The sequence below is a fragment of the Chlorocebus sabaeus genome, chromosome 2 (assembly GCF_047675955.1).
Source record: "Chlorocebus sabaeus isolate Y175 chromosome 2, mChlSab1.0.hap1, whole genome shotgun sequence".
NCBI lineage: Eukaryota > Metazoa > Chordata > Mammalia > Primates > Cercopithecidae > Chlorocebus > Chlorocebus sabaeus.
This window is the reverse complement of record NC_132905.1, coordinates 15,144,255-15,165,751: the sequence shown is the minus strand read 5'-3', so window position 1 is coordinate 15,165,751 and position 21,497 is coordinate 15,144,255. Positions and strand designations below refer to the sequence as shown.

At 44.5% G+C, this 21,497-nt stretch overlaps 2 protein-coding genes and 1 long non-coding RNA gene across 4 annotated transcripts in view; 2 read left to right on the top strand and 1 right to left on the bottom strand.

Moving 5' to 3' along the window:
- Nucleotides 1-6,009, top strand: part of ARFGEF2 (ARF guanine nucleotide exchange factor 2) — a 112,341-nt gene extending 106,332 nt beyond the window's left edge. For both annotated transcript variants that reach the window (XM_008014616.3, XM_008014606.3), the window contains exons 38-39: nt 1,381-1,498; nt 2,355-6,009. In XM_008014616.3, the coding sequence (XP_008012807.1) occupies nt 1,381-1,498; nt 2,355-2,531 (295 nt within the window). In that variant the 3' untranslated portion in view covers nt 2,532-6,009. The remainder of the gene's footprint in view (nt 1-1,380; nt 1,499-2,354) is intronic.
- LOC140708886 (uncharacterized) overlaps nt 1-14,993 on the bottom strand; it is a 30,161-nt gene extending 15,168 nt beyond the window's left edge. Inside the window, exon 1 of the long non-coding RNA XR_012089170.1 lies at nt 14,555-14,993. This is a non-coding gene — a long non-coding RNA (uncharacterized lncRNA). The remainder of the gene's footprint in view (nt 1-14,554) is intronic.
- A 12-nt stretch (nt 14,994-15,005) lies between these two features.
- The window catches only part of CSE1L (chromosome segregation 1 like), a 47,380-nt gene continuing 40,888 nt past the window's right edge, over nt 15,006-21,497 (top strand). Inside the window, exon 1 of the mRNA XM_008014586.3 lies at nt 15,006-15,115. The gene's annotated coding sequence lies outside the window, so the exon portion shown is untranslated. The remainder of the gene's footprint in view (nt 15,116-21,497) is intronic.

Here is a 21,497-nt window from a genome sequence, read left to right as displayed (position 1 = left end):
AAGAGAAATACCTACCGTCTTACAAAGTTTCTGTAAAGGAGATATGTAAGGCCAGGCGCGGTGGCTCACTCCTGTAATCTCAGCACTTTGGGAGGCCAAGCCAGGCGGATCACAAGGTCAGGAGTTTCAGACCAGCCTGGCCAACATGGCCCTGTCTCTACTAAAATTACAAAAATTAGCCAGGTGTAGTGGCGGGTGCCTGTAATCCCAGCTACTCGGGAGGCTGAGACAGGAGAATCACTTGAACCTAGCAGGCGGAGGTTGCAAAGAGCCGAGATTGTGCCATTGCACTCCAACCTGGGCAACAAGAGCAAGACTCTGTCTCAAAATAAAAAAAAGAGATATGTAAATGTCAAGTTTTTGGCATAACATTTTTTTTTAAAAAAAGCAATTAAATGTGATTGTGAAGAGAGAAAGGCAGTTATATAATTGTGAGTAATAAGCTCCTATGCTACAGACATTGATTGAGCTCAGCCCTAGGCATGTGCCAGGACTGAGCCAAGTTATCACTTAACATATTTATTTCATGTAATCCTCACAACATCCCCTTGAGTTTGAATTTTTTTTTTTTTTTTTTTTTTTTTTTTTTAGACAGTCTCACTCTATCGCCCAAGGTGGAGTACAGTGGTATGATCTCAGTTTACTGCAACCTCCAACTCCTGAGTTCAAGCAATTCTCGTGCCTCAGCCACCTGAGTAGCTGGGATTACAGATATGCACCACCACTCCCAACTAATTTTTCTATTTTTAGTAGAGATGGGGTTTTGCTACACTGGCCAGACTGGTCTCGAACTCCTGGCTTCAAGTGATCTGCCTGCGTTGGCCTCCCAGAGTGCTGGGATTATAGGCGTGAGCCACTGCACCCGGCCAATTTTTTATCTCCATTTTATAGCTGAAGAAACTAAGGCTCAGTGATTTGCCCCAGATAGCACAGCCAGAGTGGGTACTCAATGGTTACTGCAGTGACTGAGCTCAGAGGCTCAAGCTTACATCTATAATCCCAGCACTTTGGGACACCAAGGCAGGCAGATTGCTCAGCCCAGGAGTTCAAGACCAGCCTGAGCAACATGGTGAAACCCCATCTCTCCTAAAAATCAAAAAAGCCAGGAGTGGTGGCGCAAGCATGTAGTCTTAGCTGCTTGGGAGGCCGAGGTGGGAGGATCAGCTTGAGCCCAAGGAGGTCAAGGCTACAGTGAACCATGGTCACACCACTGCACTCCAGCTTGGGTGGCAGAGCAAGACCCTGTCTCAAAAAAAAAAAAAGTAATTAAAAAAACATGTTAAAAGAATTTTAAAAATAGCACAAGAATGAATAGTTCTCCCCTGAATGTGAGATGTTAATCAATTGTTTGATATGCCCTCACCTCTCTAATTCTTCTAGTGTTTGCAGTGAAGCTCTTGCCTATTTCATCACCGTGAATTCTGAAAGCCATCGGGAGGCCTGGACAAGTCTCCTGTTGTTACTTCTAACCAAAACTCTCAAAATAAATGATGAAAAGGTATGAACAAGTAAACTCTGACATTTCCACTAGGACATAAAGTTTGGGCTGGCTTTTCATTCAAGAGTTTGCAGTAACTGTTTTCTCAGTTCTCCCAAGGATGGTTACATGACTAGCACCATTCTAGATGCATTGGAGAGAAATTAATTCATTACAGAAAATGGGTGCCACAGGATATTAGGGCTTTTTCCCTGGAAGAACCCTAGTTGAAAAGGCTGAAATTTAGATCTCATGTGTTGCTGTTAGGAATGGTATGGTGATTTTCAGTGCAGGAAGAGGGTTAAGATTGTGAAGTACTGGTTTTGACCTAGGAACCTGCTTTACAAAATAAAAGAGCTGTTGACTTTTGGCAGCAAGACTATCCAAATTTAATTAAAGTTAAATATAACTGAAAGAAGCTTTAATTTGCAAGGTTTTCTTTCAACTTTTTTTTTTTTTTTTTTTTTTTTTGAGACAGTCTTGCTTTGTCATACAGGCCGGAATGCAGTGGTGTGATCTAGCTCACTGCAACCTCTGCCTCCCAGGCTCAAGCCATCCTCCCACCTCAGCCTCCTGAGTAGCTGGGACCACAGACACACGCCACCATGCCCGGCTAAGTTTTTGTATTTTTGGTAGAGATGGGTTTTCACCATGTTGCCCAGGCTGGTCTCAAATTCCTGAGCTCAAGCGATCCACCTGCCTCGGCCTTCCCAAGTGCTGGGATTACAGACGTGAGTCACTGCGCCCGGCCCCAACTTTCTAATAGCAAGCAAAGCACCAATATTGTAATAAGTTTCAGGGTGAGATTAACACTTCTGAAAAACTGGTGGCCCCTAGAAAAACTGTCTAATTTTATCTATTTCTCTCCCACCTCAAGTTCAAAGCACATGCTTCAATGTACTACCCCTACTTGTGTGAAATTATGCAGTTTGACTTGATCCCTGAGCTCCGAGCAGTTCTGCGGAAGTTCTTCCTACGGATAGGTGTTGTGTATAAGATATGGATTCCAGAAGAGCCATCACAGGTACCAGCAGCACTGTCACCAGTGTGGTAGCCCTGGCCGCCCTGGCCACTGCTGCAGCTCTGCAGAATGTTCAGCATGCCATCTCTGACTGGCACATCTCGTGAAGGGTCATAGAAACAAGGAGTTGGCATCTTGGATCTCAGAATGACCTGGATACGGATGGCCTCTACGCTGTTCCATCACAGTCGCCAACTAAGGCTTATGGTATTTCATTAAACCGTTGCATACCCAGTTAGCACAGTAGGTGGGGAGTCTGCTTCATCTCTATCATTCCATTTTTCTGATTAAACTGTCAAATCTGTCATCGCATATGCCATCATTTTCTAGCAAAATCCCATGATTGGCCATAAATGTTTTGTAAGAAGAGGTCACTCTCCTTGAAAATACTGAACATAGCTGTATAGGTTTGTGATTATTAGAGAGTATGTTAATAAAACTTCTTGTAACGGCTAACTGCCACCTAACTGCTGGGTTTTCTGTTGTTGTTGGAGTGTGTTAGAGAAATTTGAGTGTTTTTGTCAGTTATGAGTCAGCCGTAATTAGATTAGTTTAGGGACAGGTTGGGATTAGAGAAGAGTTTTTCTTTGTGTTTTGTTAATGTCTGAGTGATTTTAAAAGTATTTTACAAAAAGATATTGAAAATTTGGTTGAAGTTTAGTAATTAAGTTAGAATTAAGAGTTTTGCGAGGTTAAAAAAATGTGCCTCGTGGATCTCCCTGTTTTAGTAACATGGGGAGAAAAAGTCTACAGGAAAAAGTGAACAATTTAATGAAGATGATTATTAGCCTTCCTTAAAGTATTTGTGGATGGGTGTTAAATTAAAATTTCCAGAATACACTGTCCATCTCACACACTCTGAAATCTAATATATGAAGTAGTAATGAAAATGAAGTAGTAATTTAACCAGAGTTCATTTATCCTTGAATAAACCTTTTTAGTTTTACCTCAGAAAAGTGAGTATACTGGCGGTTAGTGTCACTGCTTTGCACAGTCCCCATTAGACCCTCCAGAGAGGGACAGTAACTGTGCATAAGAAGCCTCTCCCATGAGCCTCCTCGGCCTCATGTCATGGGTGGAACTGGAGCTGTGTTGGGGCCAGCACAGCTGAACTGTGACAATGGCAGGAGGTAGCATGTGCGCAGCACTTCCATTAATTGAGCCTAGGAGTTGAATTCTTCGGCAAGGTTAGATTCTGAGGTCCTTATTTTGTTAATGATGGTGCAATACTCTCACCTGCAGTAGAACTGAGTTCTGATGCAGCTTGTGTAAAAGCGGGCAGTACACAAGTACGACCCGAACCTGCGAACAGTATACATGGATGCTCACCCATGAGAAGGAGCACACACGCCTCATTCTCTGCCCTCACCCACTGCTCACCTAGAGCATCGCTGAGCGTTAGACAAAGTGTTACACGGAGTGATTAAAACATTCAGACGTCTACCTACGCTCTTTAGTCCTGTAAATTGGGTTGTATTGATGTCAACTCTGGTGCCTTAGAAGTCAGTAGTTTGGGAACCTATCTGTAAAATCGGATGTTTTTTCTTTGTAGAGAAGGATTTCTGGTGCTTTTGCTTACTAAGAGACCGATATTCTTAAGTTGTTTTCTTGTTTTAATAGCCTTGAGAAATGTTTGGTTTTTGGCCAGCAGAATTCTTATCTACTTTTTTCTTTCCAAAAAAGTGTTTTTTAATTTCTCTACCAAAGAAAAAATGAGCAAGTTTAGGTTTTTACATGACTTACATACATTAGATAAAAGGAGCTATATAATTTAGCAGGAAAGGACTACGGGAGAATACTTTATTGTGAGTGGAAAATGTTGGCACATTTGACTGGCTTGCCCTGGAATCCACTGCACTGTGAAACCTACGCTCCCTGGTATCATAGCACGTTGCCACCTCAACAAGTCAGTTGCCTCCATTGATATTTGTACTAAAGGTATACATGGGGAACACGTGTTCATTCATTAAGTTTATCTTGCATGCAGCTATATCCCTGATTGGTTATTTTCCTTTCCTTCTGAGGTTCTCATGTCATTTTCTTCATCGAATGTGACTAAAATCTTTCCGGTGTCTTCCTGCCCTCTCTTTAATTTTGCCTCTTGCAGGGTAGCAGATGTATCAGTGCATTTTATTACTTGCTGAAGACATTCCGGCTTAAATTTCTTATTAGTTTAGTATTTTAAAAGAATTAATTTTCTGAATGAGGCATTTGAATTGTACCAGCAATGGACTTTTAAAAAACTGGATGTAAAACCATTCAGGGTAATTTTTCTTATCAGTGGACAGTGACGAACAGAGGAAATCCCTTACCTCCAATAATAAGCCATTCAGCCTAAATTCATTTTTATGAGTAAATCTATTCTTTCTCATGGTAAATGTGGCCTGTGCCACTCAAACACTAGTGAAAGGGTATGTACAACTGCAACATCAGGCCAGAACACCATTTATTTATCCGAGTAATGTAGGAGAGTGAAACATTTTCCAAGGCCTTATTTCTTTTTCAGAATGCTTTAAGTGTTGATTATATGTGCTAGGTCTCTCGAGAAGTTTTTATTTGTTACAATACTGCTGCTTTGAGCAATTTTGTTTCTCTTCATTGTCTGTTAGGGAAATCACCAGCTTTGGCATCTTAACAACAAACAGTGGATGGGTAATTTTTATTTCTGATACGCATCTTTAGAGTCAAATATATCTTTTCCTTGTACTCCTTATGTACAACCAAAGAACATACATTATGAAAATTGTATTATAATATCTGGAAACACAACATTTTCCTCTGACAGATGACTTTTGTACAAAATGAGAAAAAAAAAAACCCTGTACTTTTTTTGTTGTTCTTTTGTGATTAAGGGTATATACATTTAGTAGTCTTTGTTATTAAAGGAACCTGCTGATAAGTACAAGTATGACCATCTCATTCAGATGTTTGTTGTTATGATGCAAATGGATATTGGTTTCAATAGAAGCTGGATCCTTAATACTGCATTTTCCGAATTTTGTTTTAATATTTTTGTTAAAGTAGACATAGCTGAGCTCACATGAAATCTTGGAATTTTGTTATCAGCAGCTTTGCAGTTCGGGAAACAAAGAAACCAAAGCTGAGTATTTTAAGGAATGAACATACCTGGAAATCCTTGCTCTCAAAACAAAACAATGTAATCTATCAAAGGTGTTGTTTTACTCAGTGTTCTAATTTTTAAAAAATTTTATCTGCATATTTGCATCAAATATTTATGTGCAAAATGTATGTTTTACCTCCTTAAAATGCCTAAAAGTTAGTTAATAGTTATTTTGGTTTAATCTATACACAATGATTAAGTGCATTTAATATTGGTAATTTAATGAAAACCATTCCTTGCCCAATGGATGTATAAATTTTTGAAAGAATAAGCAGAATTATATAATATGAAATGCTATGTAAAGTTTTCTATGTAAAAATATTATGTATAATACTATTAAAATATCCCATGCTTTGATCAGGTGGTAAATCAATAAAAATTTAAAATGTATAGCTGTTTCTAATGTAGTAATTTTAAAAACATATATCAAGCCATAGTTTTGGATCAGTTTATGTCCCTCACCAATCAAAGGGGGAAAATTCCAGTCATGAGAAGATTCTTTATATACTTCTTGAATCTATTAACTTTGTTTGTTGTTGCTAGTTACAAAATTTAATTGTAAGGATCAAGCAGTAGCTATTGGTTGAACAAGTACACACTGACAGCTTTGAAACGTTCAGATGCTAATTTATTTATTTATTTATTTTGGGGACAGGGTCTTGCCCTGTAGCCCAGGCTGAGAGCAGTGGTACAATCACAGCTCACTGCAGCCTTGACCTTCTGGGCTCAAGTAATCCTCCCACCTCAGCTTCCTGATTAGCCGGAACTACAGGGCCAGTAGTGAGACACCTTGCCCGGCTAATTTTTGTACTTTTTTTGTAGAGATGGGGTTTCACCATGTTGCCCAGGCTGGTCTTGAATTCCTGACCTCAGCGATCCTCCCATCTTGGCCTCCCAAAGTGCTGAAATTATAGGCGTGAGTACCACGCCAGCTGAGATGCCAATTTTTAAGTCAGTGTGACAAATACTAATCAGATTCTCATACCAGTGTTTAGGATCTACAGAAATTTGATTCGGGACATAGTTCCATACACAAGAGTAAGACACTAACAGTATAATTCCCCAATAATTAAACTAAAGGTATAATTTTCCAAATCACTTATAGTAACACAATAAATTCTAACTTTTTTAAAAAATAGAGATGGGGGTCTCTCACTATGTTGGCCAACTTGGTCTTCAGCTCCTGGGCTCAAGTGATCCTCCCACCTCAACCTACCAATGTATTGGGATTACAGGTGTAAGCCACTACATCCAGCCAATTCTAATTTTTTAAGTCTAGGGTCTGGCATGGTGGGAGGATTGCTAGAAGCCAGGAGTTTGAGACCAGTCTGGGGAATGTAGTGAGACCCTACCGTTACAAATAATAATAATAATAGCCAAGCATGGTGGCACATGCCTGTAGTCCCAGCTACCCAGGAGACTGAGGTGGGAGGATTGCTTGAGCCAGGAGGTCGAGGCTGCCGTGAGCTGTGTTTGTGCCACTGCACTCCAGCGTGGGTGACAGACAGCCTGTCTCAAAAACACAGAAACCAAAAAAACTTCTGGCCACAAAGCAAAAAGTTGCATAGCCACGCTAAAGATTTAGTTGGTTATAAAGTTGTGGTATTGCCAATTTAAGCTAATACTTCGTTTTGGAGCTTTTATACACAGTATTTTTGTTAGGGATCACAATTCTGCAACCTCTGCTCCAAAAAGAATAGAATGAGTTTTCTTAAAGGGAGCTTAACTTCTGAACTCTTAATGATTCATATCTGTGCATAGAATCTGTGATCCTACATCCCAGGTGGAAAGAAAGCAATCTTTCCACCTCAGCCTCCCAAAATGCTAGGATTACAGGCAAATACCACCATGCCCAGCTAGGTTTTTGCTGAGGTAACAACCTCTTATCTCTTGTCCCTCCCTCCACCACAAAACCCACAAACAAAAAACACTTCTAACAGCTTCCTTCTTCATGGCTGTCTTTGGCAATGTTTCCAATTTTTTTTTAAGAGACGTGATCTTGCTTTGTCACCCAGGCTGGGGTGAGTGGCCTCATTGCAGCTGATTGCAGCTGACTGCAGCCTCAATTTCTCGTGCCCAAGCCATCCGAAGTTCTTTGTTCTATTACGTGGACAGACACAAAGGGCATGGCATTTATTAAGTTCTGTTAAAGTCTTCTCTGCCTCTCTCGTGTCTGTATTTATGTGGCCCATATCTTCTATGTGGTTGAGTTGTTCCCCTTGTTTATCCAGTATTGTGATGATCTTGATTCCTGCATATTGAGACTCAATGGCTAAACTGAGGATTCTCCTTGTACTTTCTAGAGACTCAGCAGCAACTTGGTGAAGCCTCAGATTAATTCTCTTTTGATTCAGGATCTTGCTGTGGCTCCCCCAGGCTGGAGTGCAGTGGCAGTGGCACCATCATAGCTTACTGCAGCCTCAAATTCTTGGGCTCAAGCAATCTTCCTGCCTCAGCCTCCCCAGTAGCTGGGACTACAGGCACACCTCACTATGCCCAGCTAATTTTTAAAAATTTATTGTACAGACAGGGTCTTGCTACGTTGTCCCAGCTGGTCTCGAACTCCTAGGTCCAAGTGATCTTCCCACTTCAGCCTCCTAAAGTGCTGGAATTTACAGGTGTGAGCTACTGGGCTCAGCTCTGAATTTCTTCTAATGACAGATTATCCATGATGAATCAAAACTATCAGGCATGGGCCAGGTGCGGTAGCTTACACCTGTAATCCTAGCACTTTGGGAGGCTGAGGCAGGCAGATCACTAGAGGTCAAGAGTTCATAACCAGCCTGACCAACGTGGCAAAACCCTGTCTCTACTAAAAAATACAAAAATTAGCTGGACACGGTGACACACACCTGTAGTCCCAGCTACTTGGAAGGCTAAGGAATAAGAATCACTTGAACCTGGGAGGCCGAGGTTGCAGTGAGCTGAGATCACACCACTGCACTCCAGCCTGGGCGACAGAGCAAGACTCCTCAAAAAAAAAAAAAAAAATTACTTGGCTAATTTTTGTATTTTTAGTAGAGACTGGGTTTCACCATGTTGGCCAGGCTGGTCTCAAACTCCTGACCTCAGGTGATCTGCCCGCCTCTGCCTCCCAAAGTGCAGGAATTACAGGCATGAGACACTGTGCCCAGCCTCTGAAGACCCACTTCTGCATACCTGTCATAGGCAGAAAGCAGCCCTAGGTTCCTGCTGCCCTCTGAGAGAGTCCTGGAAGGTACTCTGTCCTTGACCTTTGGGCCACATTCCATGGACTCCTGGTAAAGTCTCACTTCTCCCTTCCCTTCCACCAAAAGAGGAAAGGAGGAGAACTTAATGGCTGGGCACAGTAGCTCATGCCTATAATCCCAACACTTTGGAAGGCTAAGGCAGGAGGATCACTTGAGGCCAGAAGTTTGAGACCAGCCTGGGAAACAGTGAGACCCCATCTGTCCCCCTCCCCATCTCCCCACCAATGAACTTTCTCCTGCTAGCTTCCATATTGATCATTTTTTGACTCTTGCTATTTCAACCATTCTTCAGCCTTTAACTCTCAAAATAACCCGCATAAAGTAGGTACTATTATCATCATCACCAACACCCCTCCTTTTTATAGAGAGGTACGGGCTCAGAGAGGTTGACGAACTTGACATAGGCCACTCAGCTGGATTCGAAGCCCTGCAGCCTGGCTCTAGAGCCCACTTCTTAAACATTGCTCAGATCTAGCCTGGTACCATGCTTCACACCTGTAACCCCAGCTCTCTGGGAAGCCAAGGCAGGCAGATTGCTTCAGCCCAAGAGTTTGAGACCACCAGCCTGGGCAACACAGTGACACTTTGTCTCTATTTATTTTTTATTTATTTATATATTTTTTGAGATGGAGTCTGGCTCTGTCGCCCAGGTTGGAGTGCAGTAGTGCAATCTTGGCTCACTGCAACCTTGGCCTCCCAGGTTCAAGCAATTGTGCCTCAGCCTCCTGAGTAGCTGGGATTACAGGTGCGTGTCACTATGCCCAGCTAATTTTTGTTTTTAGTAGAGATGGGATTGCGCCATGTTGACCAAGCTGGTCTCGAACTCCTGACCTCAGGTGATCTACCCACCTTGGCCTCCTAAAGTGCTGGGATTATAGGAGTGAGCCACCACATTCAGCCTTGTCTCTATTTAAATAAATAAATAAATAAATAAATAAATAAATAAATAAATAAATAACTGCCCTGCTCCACTTCCAATGTATTTCTTCCACTTCAACCTTGATGCTCTTTTCAGTCTTGCCCTGGAGAGGAAGGGCTGCTCTGATGTGCTGGAGAGCAGATGGACAGTGGTAGATAATATGGGGCCCTGGCTCCTGTGTACAGAGGACACACTTAGCACAGGACTAACATTTGCAGGCTCTAGGGCAGAAATACAAATGTCAGCTCAGATGCTCTGAGGGTCACCGTTTTAAAGCTCTATGTAAAGCTTTTGAATAAGACATTCTGTCTTCCTTCCTTTATAAATGTACCTTTGAAAAGATCTGGAAGAGCAGGTCAAAGATGGAATTCTCAGGCTCCTCAGAGCTCCACACCAGAAAGCAGCAGCACCGGGTGGCTGGCCCAAGACCAGCACCTTGCTCTCTCTCCACCTCAGGCTTCACCCTGCACCACAAGGCTTTGCATGTGTGCATGAATGCCCAGCCCTGTCCAAACCCCCTGCAAACCCCTTTTTAACCCAAGTCACCCTTCCAGCATGCGAGTGCTCACAAGCTGCTGTGCAGCCCCCCCTCTGAAGAAGTGACCCAGGCAAGGGTCTCCACAGGCCAGGGGCCTATGGGTTGGGAATTCCAGGGCCCTGTGCAACAGCAGTGTGGTCTCAAAGGGAGTGGCATATGTTCTAGATGTGCACACCCATTTGGCTCACAGACAGGAGGGAGCAGCTGGAGGAGGGCCAGGATGAAGCCCTCTAAAGCAGGGGCATGGCAAAGGTCTGCAGGCTTGCCCAGGTCTAAGGCAGGTCTAAAAATCCCACTTCAAGAGATGGAAAAAATATAATTTCCCATCAAGAAGCGTGAAAAATACACTTCTAGGTCAGGCATGGTGCCTCACACCTGTAATCCCAGCACTTTGGGAGGCAGAGGCAGGTGGATCACCTGAGCTAAGGAGTTCAAGACCAGCTTGACCAACATGGTGAAACCCCGTCTCTACTAAAAGTACAAAAATTAGCTGGGTGTGGTGGCACATGCCTGTAGTCCCAACTATTTAGGAGGCTGAGGCAGGAGAATTGCTTGAACCTGGGAGGCAGAGGTTGCAGTAAGCCACTGTAATCCCAGCAATTTGGGAGGCCAAGGTGGGTGGATCACTTGAGCCCAGAGGTTTGAAACCAGCCTGGGCAACACAGAGAGACCCTATCGCTACAAAAAAAATTCAAATATATATATTTAAAATTGTTTTAATTAAAAATATATAAAATAAGGAAATAGAGGACATAAATAATATATTAGCTACAACTTATATCCTAATAAAGGAGATTTCCTGTTTTGTATGAGTAGATTTTTTTGTTTTTCTGAGACGGAGTCTCACTCTGTTGCTCAGGTGGATTGCAATGGCGCAATCTTGGCTCACTGCAACCTCTGCCTCCTGGGTTCAAGCAATTCTCCTTCCTCAGCCTCCTGAGTAGCTGGGATTACAGGTACATGCTACCACGTCCAGCTAATTTTCATATTTTTAGTAGAGACGGGGTTTCACCACGTTGGTCAGGCTAGTCTCAAACGTGTAGATTTTTGTAACATGTAAACATATATTTAAACAGAAATAGGCCAGGCGCGGTGGCTCACGCCTGTAATCCCAGCACTTTCGGAGGCCGAGGCAGGCAGATCACCTGAGGTCGGGAGTTTAAGACCAGCCTGGCCGACATGGTGAAACAATCTCTACTAAAAATACAAAAATTAGCTGAGCATGGTAGTCAGCGCCTGTAGTTCCAGCTACTTGGGAGGCTGAAGCAGGAGAATTGCTTGAACCCGGGAGGTGGAGGTTGTAGTGAGCCAAAATCGCGCCACTATACTCCAGCCTGGGTGACAGAGCGACACTCCATCTCGGAAAAAAAAGAACAAAACAAATTAAAGTGCCTCCATTTTAAGAAAGATAAGAAACAACAATCAGATAGTTCTCAATGTTTAGCTGTTAACACTCTTCTGCATCTCAGTTGGGCTTTAAAAGTGAGATTGAGACATAAGACTTGTTCTTTCCCAGCATAACCAAATGTGTCCATGCCTTTCTGGATCCAAAATAAAATGAAAAGTTATCTTCCTCAAGGAGCACATCATAAACAATGTGTCTTTTCAGAATGTCTTACATTAGATAGATTGGGATTTTTTTTGTTTTTTCGGCGGGGGGGGCGTTCAGAATCTGGCTTTGTGGTCCAGGCTGGAGTACAGTGGCACGACCTCAGCTCACTGCAACCTCTACCTCCCAGGTTCAAGTGATTCTCCTGCCTCAGCCTCTCAAGTAGCTGGGATTACAGGCGCCCGCTACCACACCCGGCTAATTTTTGTATTTTTAGTAGAGATGGGGTTTCACCATGTTGGCCAGACTGGTCTCAAACTCCCGACCTCAGGTGACCCATCCTGTCCTCCCAAAGTGCTGGAATTACAGGAATGAAGCACCGCGCCCGACCTAGACAGATTGTTTTATAAGGGTTTGGAAAGAAAGGAAACTACATGAATGAGTACTTAGTCTCCTGCTCCTTGAAGTGGATGAATTGTTTTCTTTGGTTTCCAACACAGTCTGTTAAGAATTGTAGCAAACCCCAAGAGTATGTGTACGTAGTAGAGCTGGGGTGGGGAGGATTTCCAAGGGAATCTTTAGCTATCACCATGCAGAGCGGAGAAGGAGGACACTCAGCCTTTCCATGGCTCTCACCTGCATCATTCTTCCAGTGGCTGCAAAGGGCGATAGGCATTAGGCGAAGACACCCCCTGACACCAGGAGCGGTGTCCACAGACATGACTGTTTTGGCACAGCTCGAGGGTTTTCTACAGAAACTGGCAGAGATGCTAGACAGACACAAGATGCCAGCCAGCCTCGTTTGTGACTGGCTCTTTTTTTTTTTGAGACGGAGTCTTGCACTGTCGCCCAGGCTGGAGTGCAGTGGCCCGATCTCCGCTCACTGCAAGCTCCACCTCTGGGTTCACACCATTCTCCTGCCTCAGCCTCCTGAGTAGCTGGGACTACAGGTGCCCGCCACCACACCCAGCTAATTTTTTGTATTTTTAGTAGAGATGGGGTTTCACCGTGTTAGCCAGGATGGTCTTGATCTCCTGACCTCATGATCCACCCGCCTTGGCCTCCCAAAGTGCTGAGATTACAGGCATGAGCCACCACGCCCGGCTGTGACTGGCTCTTAGAGGTAGAAAATAGTAAAGTCATCAGGCTCATTCTCCCTAGGACTAGAGGAACATGTTAATTATATTAAAGCATATTAGTGGGCTGGCGCCGGTGGCTCACACCTGTAATCCCCATCTCAAAAAAAAAAAAAAAAAGCAGATTAGAATGATTAAGATGATTACTGGTACTATTGCTGCAATAGTAAAAATACATCTTTTTCACCAATGTCTCTCACTCATGTACCTTTCTCCATAGACTTCACTTATTTATATATGGTATTTCATTCAACATGCAACAAACATTTATTGAGCAGCTACTGTGTGCCTAGTGCTGGGGGTACAGCTGTGAATACCATCAATACGGGGTTGGTGCGGTGGCTCACCCCTGTAATCCCTTCTCTTTTTTTGAGATGGAGTTTCGCTCTTGTTGCCCAGGCTGGAGTGCAATGGCGCAATCTCAGCTCACTGCAACCTCTGCCTCCTGAGTTCAAATGATTCTTCTGCCTCAGCCTCCCAAGTAGCTGGGATTACAGGCATGCGCCACCATGCCCGGCTAATTTTGTGTTTTTAGTAGAGATGGGATTTCTCCATGTTGGTCAGGTCTCAAACTCCCAACCTCAGGTGATCTGTGTGCCTTAGCCCGGCAAAGTGCTGGGATTACAGGCATGAGCCACCACGCCCCGCCCTATCCCAGTGCTTTAGGAGGCTGAGGTGGGAAGATCACTTGAGGCCAGGAGTTTGCCTGGGCAACATAGTGAGAGCTCATTTCTACAAAAAAAATTCAAAATTAGCCGGGTGTGGTGGCAGGCGCCTGTAGTCCTAGCTACTCAGGAGGCTGAGGTGGGAGGATTGCTGTAGCCCAGGAGGTCCAGGCTGCAATGAGCTATGATTGTGCCATTGCACTGCAGCCTGGGTGACAGAGCAAGACCCTGTCTCTTTAAAAAAAAAAAAAAGAAAGAAAGAAAAGCCCTTGCTGTATAGAATCCCTTAGGTTATGGATGGGGGGAGAAGGGCAGGGGTTTAAGAGAGGAGAGGCGGAAGGAGGAACGACAATAAACAAAGAAGAGACAATTAGTTGGGGAGTGATAAATACCATAATGATATCATGGAACTAGGGCTACCAGATCAAATACTGGGCACCCAGTTCAATGTGAATTTCAGATAAGCAATGCATGATTTTTAAGTATAAATATGTCCTATACAATATTTATACTAGAAAATTATAAATTTTTTTCTAAAATTCACATTGACCTGGGCAGCCTGCATTTTATTTGCTAAAACTGGCAACGCTAAATTGTGTTCTGGGTGATGCTGAGTGGGCAATTTCAGACAGGCCTCTTTGTGGAGGTGACATTTGAGCTGGAATCTAAACGTAAAGAAGGAGCCAATAATTCAGGAATCTAGAACATCCCAGCACAGGGAACAGCAAGTATAAACGCTCTAAAGTGGAAATAAGCTTGGAGCTTAGAGGAACAAGAAGAAAGTGGGGTGGTGGAGCTGAGTGAGGGTGAGGAGGAGGGAAGCAGAAGGTGATCAGGGCAGGCAGGGACCAGATCATGTAGGTTTGTCGGCTGTAATGAGTACCAAAAACTTACATACCAAGCCAGGCGCGGTGGCTCACGCCAGGAATCCCAGCATTTTGGGAGGTCAAGGTGTGCGGATCACTTGAGGCCAGGAGTTCGAGACCTGCCTGGCCGTGTCTTCCTCTAAAATAGAAGCTCCAAGAGGGACAGGAAGTTCTGCGTCTGAGACCCTATGTGCATGACCTTGGATCGATCAGCATTGAACAATTCCTACGTGCCAAGCCCTGACATCAAAATAGGTCACAAGCCAGCAGCCGCTCGCTGAATCTGCGTTCCTCTTTGGAAAACGGAAACCGTGTAGCCTGTTGGAATGGTCAGAGTCAAAGGGCATTGTCACTTGTGACATCAGCGCAGAAACAGAGCGGGGTCCGGATTGGCCCTTAGAATTTGGGTGGGGACAGAGCATTCCTGGCCCCGCCCCCTGCAGCGGGCCGCTCGCGCATGCGATCTGGCCTCAGCCTCGCTGTCGCGCCATTTTGCCGGGGTTTGAATGTGAGGCGGAGCGGCTGCAGGAGCGGGTAGTGCCAGCTACAGTCCGCGGCTGGGGTTCCCTCCTCCGTTTCTGTATCCCCACGAGGTGAGGCGCGGGCCGTGCACGGCCTACCAGAGTGGCTCTTGGGGCCCAGCTGAGGAAGGGATGAGGCGCTCCCGGTACTTCCGAGCGCTAGGGAGTGAAAACCGCGCCTCTGGGCGAGAGCAGAATGTGGGCCCGGGGCTCGGGCGGTGCGTTGAGGCAAGGTCTTCGCCTCCCTAGGCAGCGCTCGCCGCGCCTCGCGCCGTCCTAGGTTTCTGGCCCAGGCCCGACGGCTCCGGGGCCTGTGAGGGGTGAGGGCAGCTGAGGCGCGGCCTAACGCGAGCCTGCGGATTGCCCGCCCTTTCCTCTCCATCACGGCGCTGATTGGTTGCGCCGCCGCGTCTCGGCTCGGAAAGGCTGCTGCTTATTGGTTGCGCTCGCGTGTCCGTTCTCTGCGACGGGGGCTTCCAGCGCGCGAGCTGGGTGTGCGGCTCCGAGGCCTGCCCAGGCGGGGACTGCGGACGCGTGGAGCTGCGGCTGCCGCGAGATTCCCCCTTGCCCGAACTCTAGTGAAGCCCCCGAACTCACCCTCTCTAACCTCTGTACTTGAATCCCTGACTGTAAAACGGGCATCGTGATCTCACTTTGCTGAATCGTTTGTGAGAATTCTAGTCGGTACACCCGGGGCATAGAAATCCCCTGTAACAGGGGAGTTCCCTCATTCTGGGAGAAACGCTGTGCCGTGGTGGTTCGGGGCATAGACTTTGGAATTATATCGCCTGGGTTCATTCCAGACGTAGCCTCTCTCTAGGGGTGTAACTTGGGGCTGGTCACCTTAGCTCACTGAGCCTCCATTTCTTTAGCTGCAAAATGGGTTTCATAACGGAATCTACCTCGTAGAGTGGCTTTGAGGATGCTCTGAGTTATTTACCGTGGTTTACAAAGGTTGCCTGGGAGCTGATGGTTGTTTATTCATCTCTCCCACCCATCTTTCTCCTTAGCCAGTATGGTTTTCTGTTTTCTTCCATATTCCAGGCTTATTCCGATTTAAAATTATTTGCACGTGCCCTTTGTTTGCTGGGGAATTACCAACATCATTTTTGCAAGGCGGGCCCCCTCCCAAGTTTCCCTCACCTTAGGCCTCCGCTAACCAACCTCTTTTCTTTTTCTTTTTTGTGAGAGGGAGTCTCGCTCTGCCTCCCAGGCTGGAGTGCAGGGGCGCGATCTTGGCTCGCTGCAACCTCCGCCTCCCGGATTCAAGCGATTCTCCTGCCTCAGCCTCCCGAGTAGCTGGGACTACAGGTGCGCGCCACCACACCCGGCTAATTTTTGTATTTTTATTAGAGACGGGGTTTCACCATGTTGGTCAAGCTGCCTAATCAACCTCTCTAGGACCTTTCTCTCATGGCTGTCCATCAACATCACCTGGTTTTAGTTACTTCATAGCATTTACTAACACTTATTGCTTACTTGTTTATTATCTTTCTCAACTGCTAGAATGTAAGCTGTTTGAGAGCAACGACCTTGTCTGTCTTGCTTACTTCTCTCTCCCTGGTGGGTGCCACCTCCCCCTCGCCCCCACCGCCCCCATGCTTGCCACATGGTAGATGCACAAGTATTATTCTTCCTTGGAGGCACAGAAGAGGACCCTTTACTCTTGGATTCCACCAGTTGTTCTTTTTCGCCTCACCTTGGACCCACATCGTCAGATCTTTGGCCTTTCTTTGTATGTCTTTTTTTTTTTTTCTTTTTGGCATGCTTTCAGAGGATCCTAATGGACCTAGTCACTCCCCTCCTACAACCCTTTATCTTTCACTTCTTACCACCAGTGCAAGGGAAGTCTCTCTCCCCTTCTGATTACTTCTGCTGGTTGGGGTCTGGGATAGGATTGGATGGATGCAAGAGCAGTGCTCTAGTTTTGGAATTAATTTGTTTATTTAATAACTTTATTGAGCATCCACTTAATCTCTGGGAATATAGTGAAAAAGCAAAAATGGAGAGGGTCCCTTCCCTTGAGAACCATGTATTCTCGTGGGTGAAAGAAAAAACATTAGATAATTTCAGATAGTGACAGAATTATGTGCCAGGTGAAGAAGGCTTTTCTGAGGAGGTGATATTTGGGTAGAGACCAGCCATTAAAAGGTGAGGGGCAGAACATTCCAGGTAGAGAGAATAGAAGACTCAGGGATAGGAACCGGCTTGGAATATTGAAATATTTAAGGAATATCTTAGGTTCCTAGAGTGTTATGTGAAGAAGGGAGAAGTATCCAGGACCCGGATCATAGAAGGTTTTGTAGGCAATGTAAGGAGTTTGGATTTGGTTCTAAGTGGTATATTCCTATGATTAGAAAGCAGAGGGTAGGTTGAGGTGTTGGGATATGTTCTTCATATATGGGTGCCAGATAGTTTTCATTCATTGGATCTCTTTCCCTATTCCCAAATTTAAGGCCTCGGGAATGGTTCTCTAATGTGTTGAGGACATATCTAAGAAAAAGGCAGATATCTTGGATCAGCTTATGTCACAGATGTCTGTGAGATGGCTTTGGAAAACAAAGCTTTTATTCCAGAAATCTCCACCTATAACTGAGGGCCTATGGGAAGATGCTAGACTTAGGTCTGGCCATTCATTCAACAAGAAGAACTTGGAAATTTAGATGTCAGGCATAACTGATTTATTGTGATGCTTTTTAAAATTTTTAAATTGTGTATTGATAGGGATTTCCAAAGATAGTTCCGTGGAGAAAGAAAAGTATCACCCTCTCATTTAAAGGTGATAAAAATGAATTCTTCTCTCTCTCTCTTTTTTTTTTAAAGACACCATCTTACTGTGTTGCCTGGGCTGACCTGGGCTCAGCCTATCCTACCTCAGCCTCCCAAGTAGCTAGGACTACAGGCATGCACCACCACACTCAACTAATTTTCATATTTTTTTGTAGAGATGGGGTTTCACCATGTTGCCCATGTTGGTCTCAAACTCCTGGACTCAACCAATCTGCTTACCTTGGCCTCCCAAAGAGCTGGGATTATAGGCATGAGCCACCCTACTTGGCCAAAATAATTTTTTGTTTCTAGTTTGAGTCATTTTTAGATCAGTAACACTTTTTGCATTTATATATTGCTAATATTTCAGAATGTCAAAGTACCTTTACTTGTGGTCACATAAGATAATTAGACCTTGATCTTGTTGATAATTATGAATACCTGCAGAATGTTCTCTAAAAGTCCCTGATTTCTCTCATTTTCTCAAATCAAGGATAAGCTTAGAATTTGGTTTTATAGACTTTATCAGTAAGGCGATATAAAAAGGATTTGTTGACAAATAGTTCCTTAATGAAAATTCCCAAAGAATAAACTTTGGGAGGCCAAGGTGAGTGAATCACTTGAGCTCAGGAGTTCTGGACCACCCTGGGAAACATGGGAACCCCGTCTACAGAAAGAACACAAAAATTAGCCAAGTGTGGTGCTGCTGTGTGCCTGTAGTGCCAGCTACTTGGGAGGCTGAAGTAGAAGGATGGCTTGAGCCCAGGAGGCAGAGGTTTCAGTGGGTCAGAATTATACCGCTGCATTTCTCCAGTCTAGGCAACAGACCCAGACCCTGTCTTAAAAAAGAATATTAAGATTCTGGGATCTATGTAGTATTTTAACTTTGAGGGATTATAACATGCATATTTATGTAACCCCTCACTTTTTCTAAAACTTAAAAATAGATCCTACCCTAGCATCTCAACTTAATCATTTTAGGTTTCATTCTATTATGTGGTTTTATTTATTTATTTTTATTTTATTTTTTTTTTATTTTTAGAGACAGGATTTCACTCAGTCACCCAGACTGGACTGCAGTGGCAAGACCTCAGCTTATTGCAGCCTCGACCTCCCAGGCTCAAGCGATCCTCCTGCCTCAACTTCCCTAGTAGCTAGGACCACAGGAGGGTACCACCAAGCCCAGCTAATTTTTTAAATTTTTGTAGAGACAGGATCTCACTATTGTTGCCAAATCTGGTCTTGAACGGTCCTTGGGGTCAAATGATCGTCCCATCTCAGCCTCCCAAAGTGCTAGGATTACAGAAGTGATCCATCTTGCTCAGCCTGTTGTGGTTTTAGAATCTAAAAGGTCATGTCCACCTCTTCCTGTTTGACACAGTCAACCAACCAAAATAAAGATGAAGAATAATATTTTTGATGGAAACATCAAAGGTATCTAGCTTTTTAAAATAGTACAACAAATATATAATAGGTGCTCATCACTATTGTAAGACTCTAGGGAGATAGCAGTGAACAAAGCACAAAGTCCCTGCTATCGATGGAGTTTGCAATCTAGTGAAGAAAGAAGCACAGTAAATGACAAAAGAAGTTAATATGCCTGATAAAATGTACTTGGAAAATAGTAGAGTAAGGGCATGGAGAGTAACTGAGGTGAATCCTCTTTTAGATAGGATGGTGCAGCAAGGCATCTCTGAAAAAAAGATGACATTTGAAAAGAGCCCTTTCAGGCCGGGCACGGTGGCTCATGCCTGTAATTCCAGCACTTTGGGAGGCTGGGGCGGGCAGATCACCTGAGGTCAGGAGTTTGAGATTAGCCTGGCCAACATGGTGAAACCCCATCTCTACTATAAGTGCAAAAATTAGCCGAGCGTGGTGGCATGCACCTGTAGTCCCAGCTACTTGGGAGGTTGAGGCAGGAGAATCGCTTGAACCTGGGAGGCAGGGGCTGCAGTGAGCTGAGATCACGCCATTGCATTCCAGCCTGGGTGACAGAGCAAAGACCGCTGTCTCCAAAAAAAACAAGAGAGTCCTGAATGAGAATGAAGTAGGCAGTGAGAACCATGTAGCTTTCCATGGGCAAAGCTCTGCAGGCAGAGGGAACAGTAAGTACAGAACCCTGAAACAAAAGTGAAAGCACTGGCATGTTTGAACAGGTAATACAGTATAAATCTTTTTTCAGAGACAAGAGTCTCACTGTGTTGCCCAGATTAGAATGCAATGGCATGATCATAGCTCACTGCAGCCTTAAAATTCTGGGCTTAACCTATCCTTCTGCCTCAGCCTCCAGAGCAGCTGAGACTACAAGTGCTCGCCACCATGCCTGGCTAATTTTTTTATTTATTGTAGAGACAGGGTCTCACTTGTTGCCCATACTGGTCTTGAATTCCTAGCCTCAAGTGATCCTTCTGCCTCAGCCTCCCAAAGTGCTGGGATTACAGGCATGAGCCATTCTGCCAGGCCAGAACAAGTCTAAAAGTTCACTTTCTTGAAGTACTTTTGAATAAACACATTTAATTGTGGCAATTAAGTTGGTCATTTGTTCATCTGACATTCATGCAACTGAGTTCCCACATTATGTTGGGGCTGCTAAGATTGATCCTGAAGGAATAATCTCCAGTCTTGACTGGAAACTCACATTTTGCTGGGTGACTGACATGTTGTGACTTATGCTTTAGGTCATACAACAAATGCTTACAAAATATGTACTGTGTGCCAGATAATGCTGAAGGTCCTGAGCATACAGACAAAAGTCCCTGCCCTCAGGAGCTTGCAGTCCAGTATGTGTGTGAGATGACAAAGAAGTTAAAGATGATTTCAAATGAGGGTAATTGCTAACACAGTAAAACAAGGATGATGTAGATGGTAGTCGTAGAAGGCCTTTTTGAAGAGTTGACAGTGGGCTGAGTGCCGAATGGTGCCCATTATCAAATTAGAGGATGAGCATTATTATGGTCAGGGAGAACTCTTGTGGCCAGTTTGTAGAACAGAAGGCTTTTGTGCCTGGAATGTAGCAAGAGCCAGGAAGAGGTAGGAGATGAGGTCAACAGATGCCAGATTGCGTGGACTCTGCTGTGGTAAGGGATTTGGTGGTGGTGGTGGTGGTTTTGGAGACAGGGTCTCACTCCCATTGCCCAATCTGGAGTGCAATGGCCTGATCACAACTCACAGCAGTCTCAACTTGCTGGATCTACAGGTGTGTGCCACGACACCTGGCTAATTTTTTGTATTTTTAGTAGAAACAGGGTCTTGCTGTGTTAGCTCAGGCTGGTCTCAAGCCGGCTCAAGCAATCCACCTGCCTTGTCCTCCCAAAGTGCTGGGCTTACAGGTGTCAGCCACTGCACCTGGCCAGGAATTTTGGTGTTTAATACAAGTAATTATGAGGAATCTAAGGAGTTTTAGTTGAGAAATAATACAAATGCTAGAGAAACATAATGAAGAAAGTGAAATGCAGATTTATTAAGAAGTGTGTTTTTAAAATTCAAGAAAATAAGCCCTGTGTGGTGGCATGTGCCTAGTCCCACCTATTCCAGAGGCTGAGGCAGGAGGTCTGCTTGAGCTCAGGAGTTAGAATCCAATCTGGACAATACAGTGAGACCCCCTGTCTCTCTCTCTCTCTCTTTTTTTTTTTTAAAAGACAGTGTAGATCTGTGAATCTCCCCGTGCACCCTCCCCAGGCAAGTT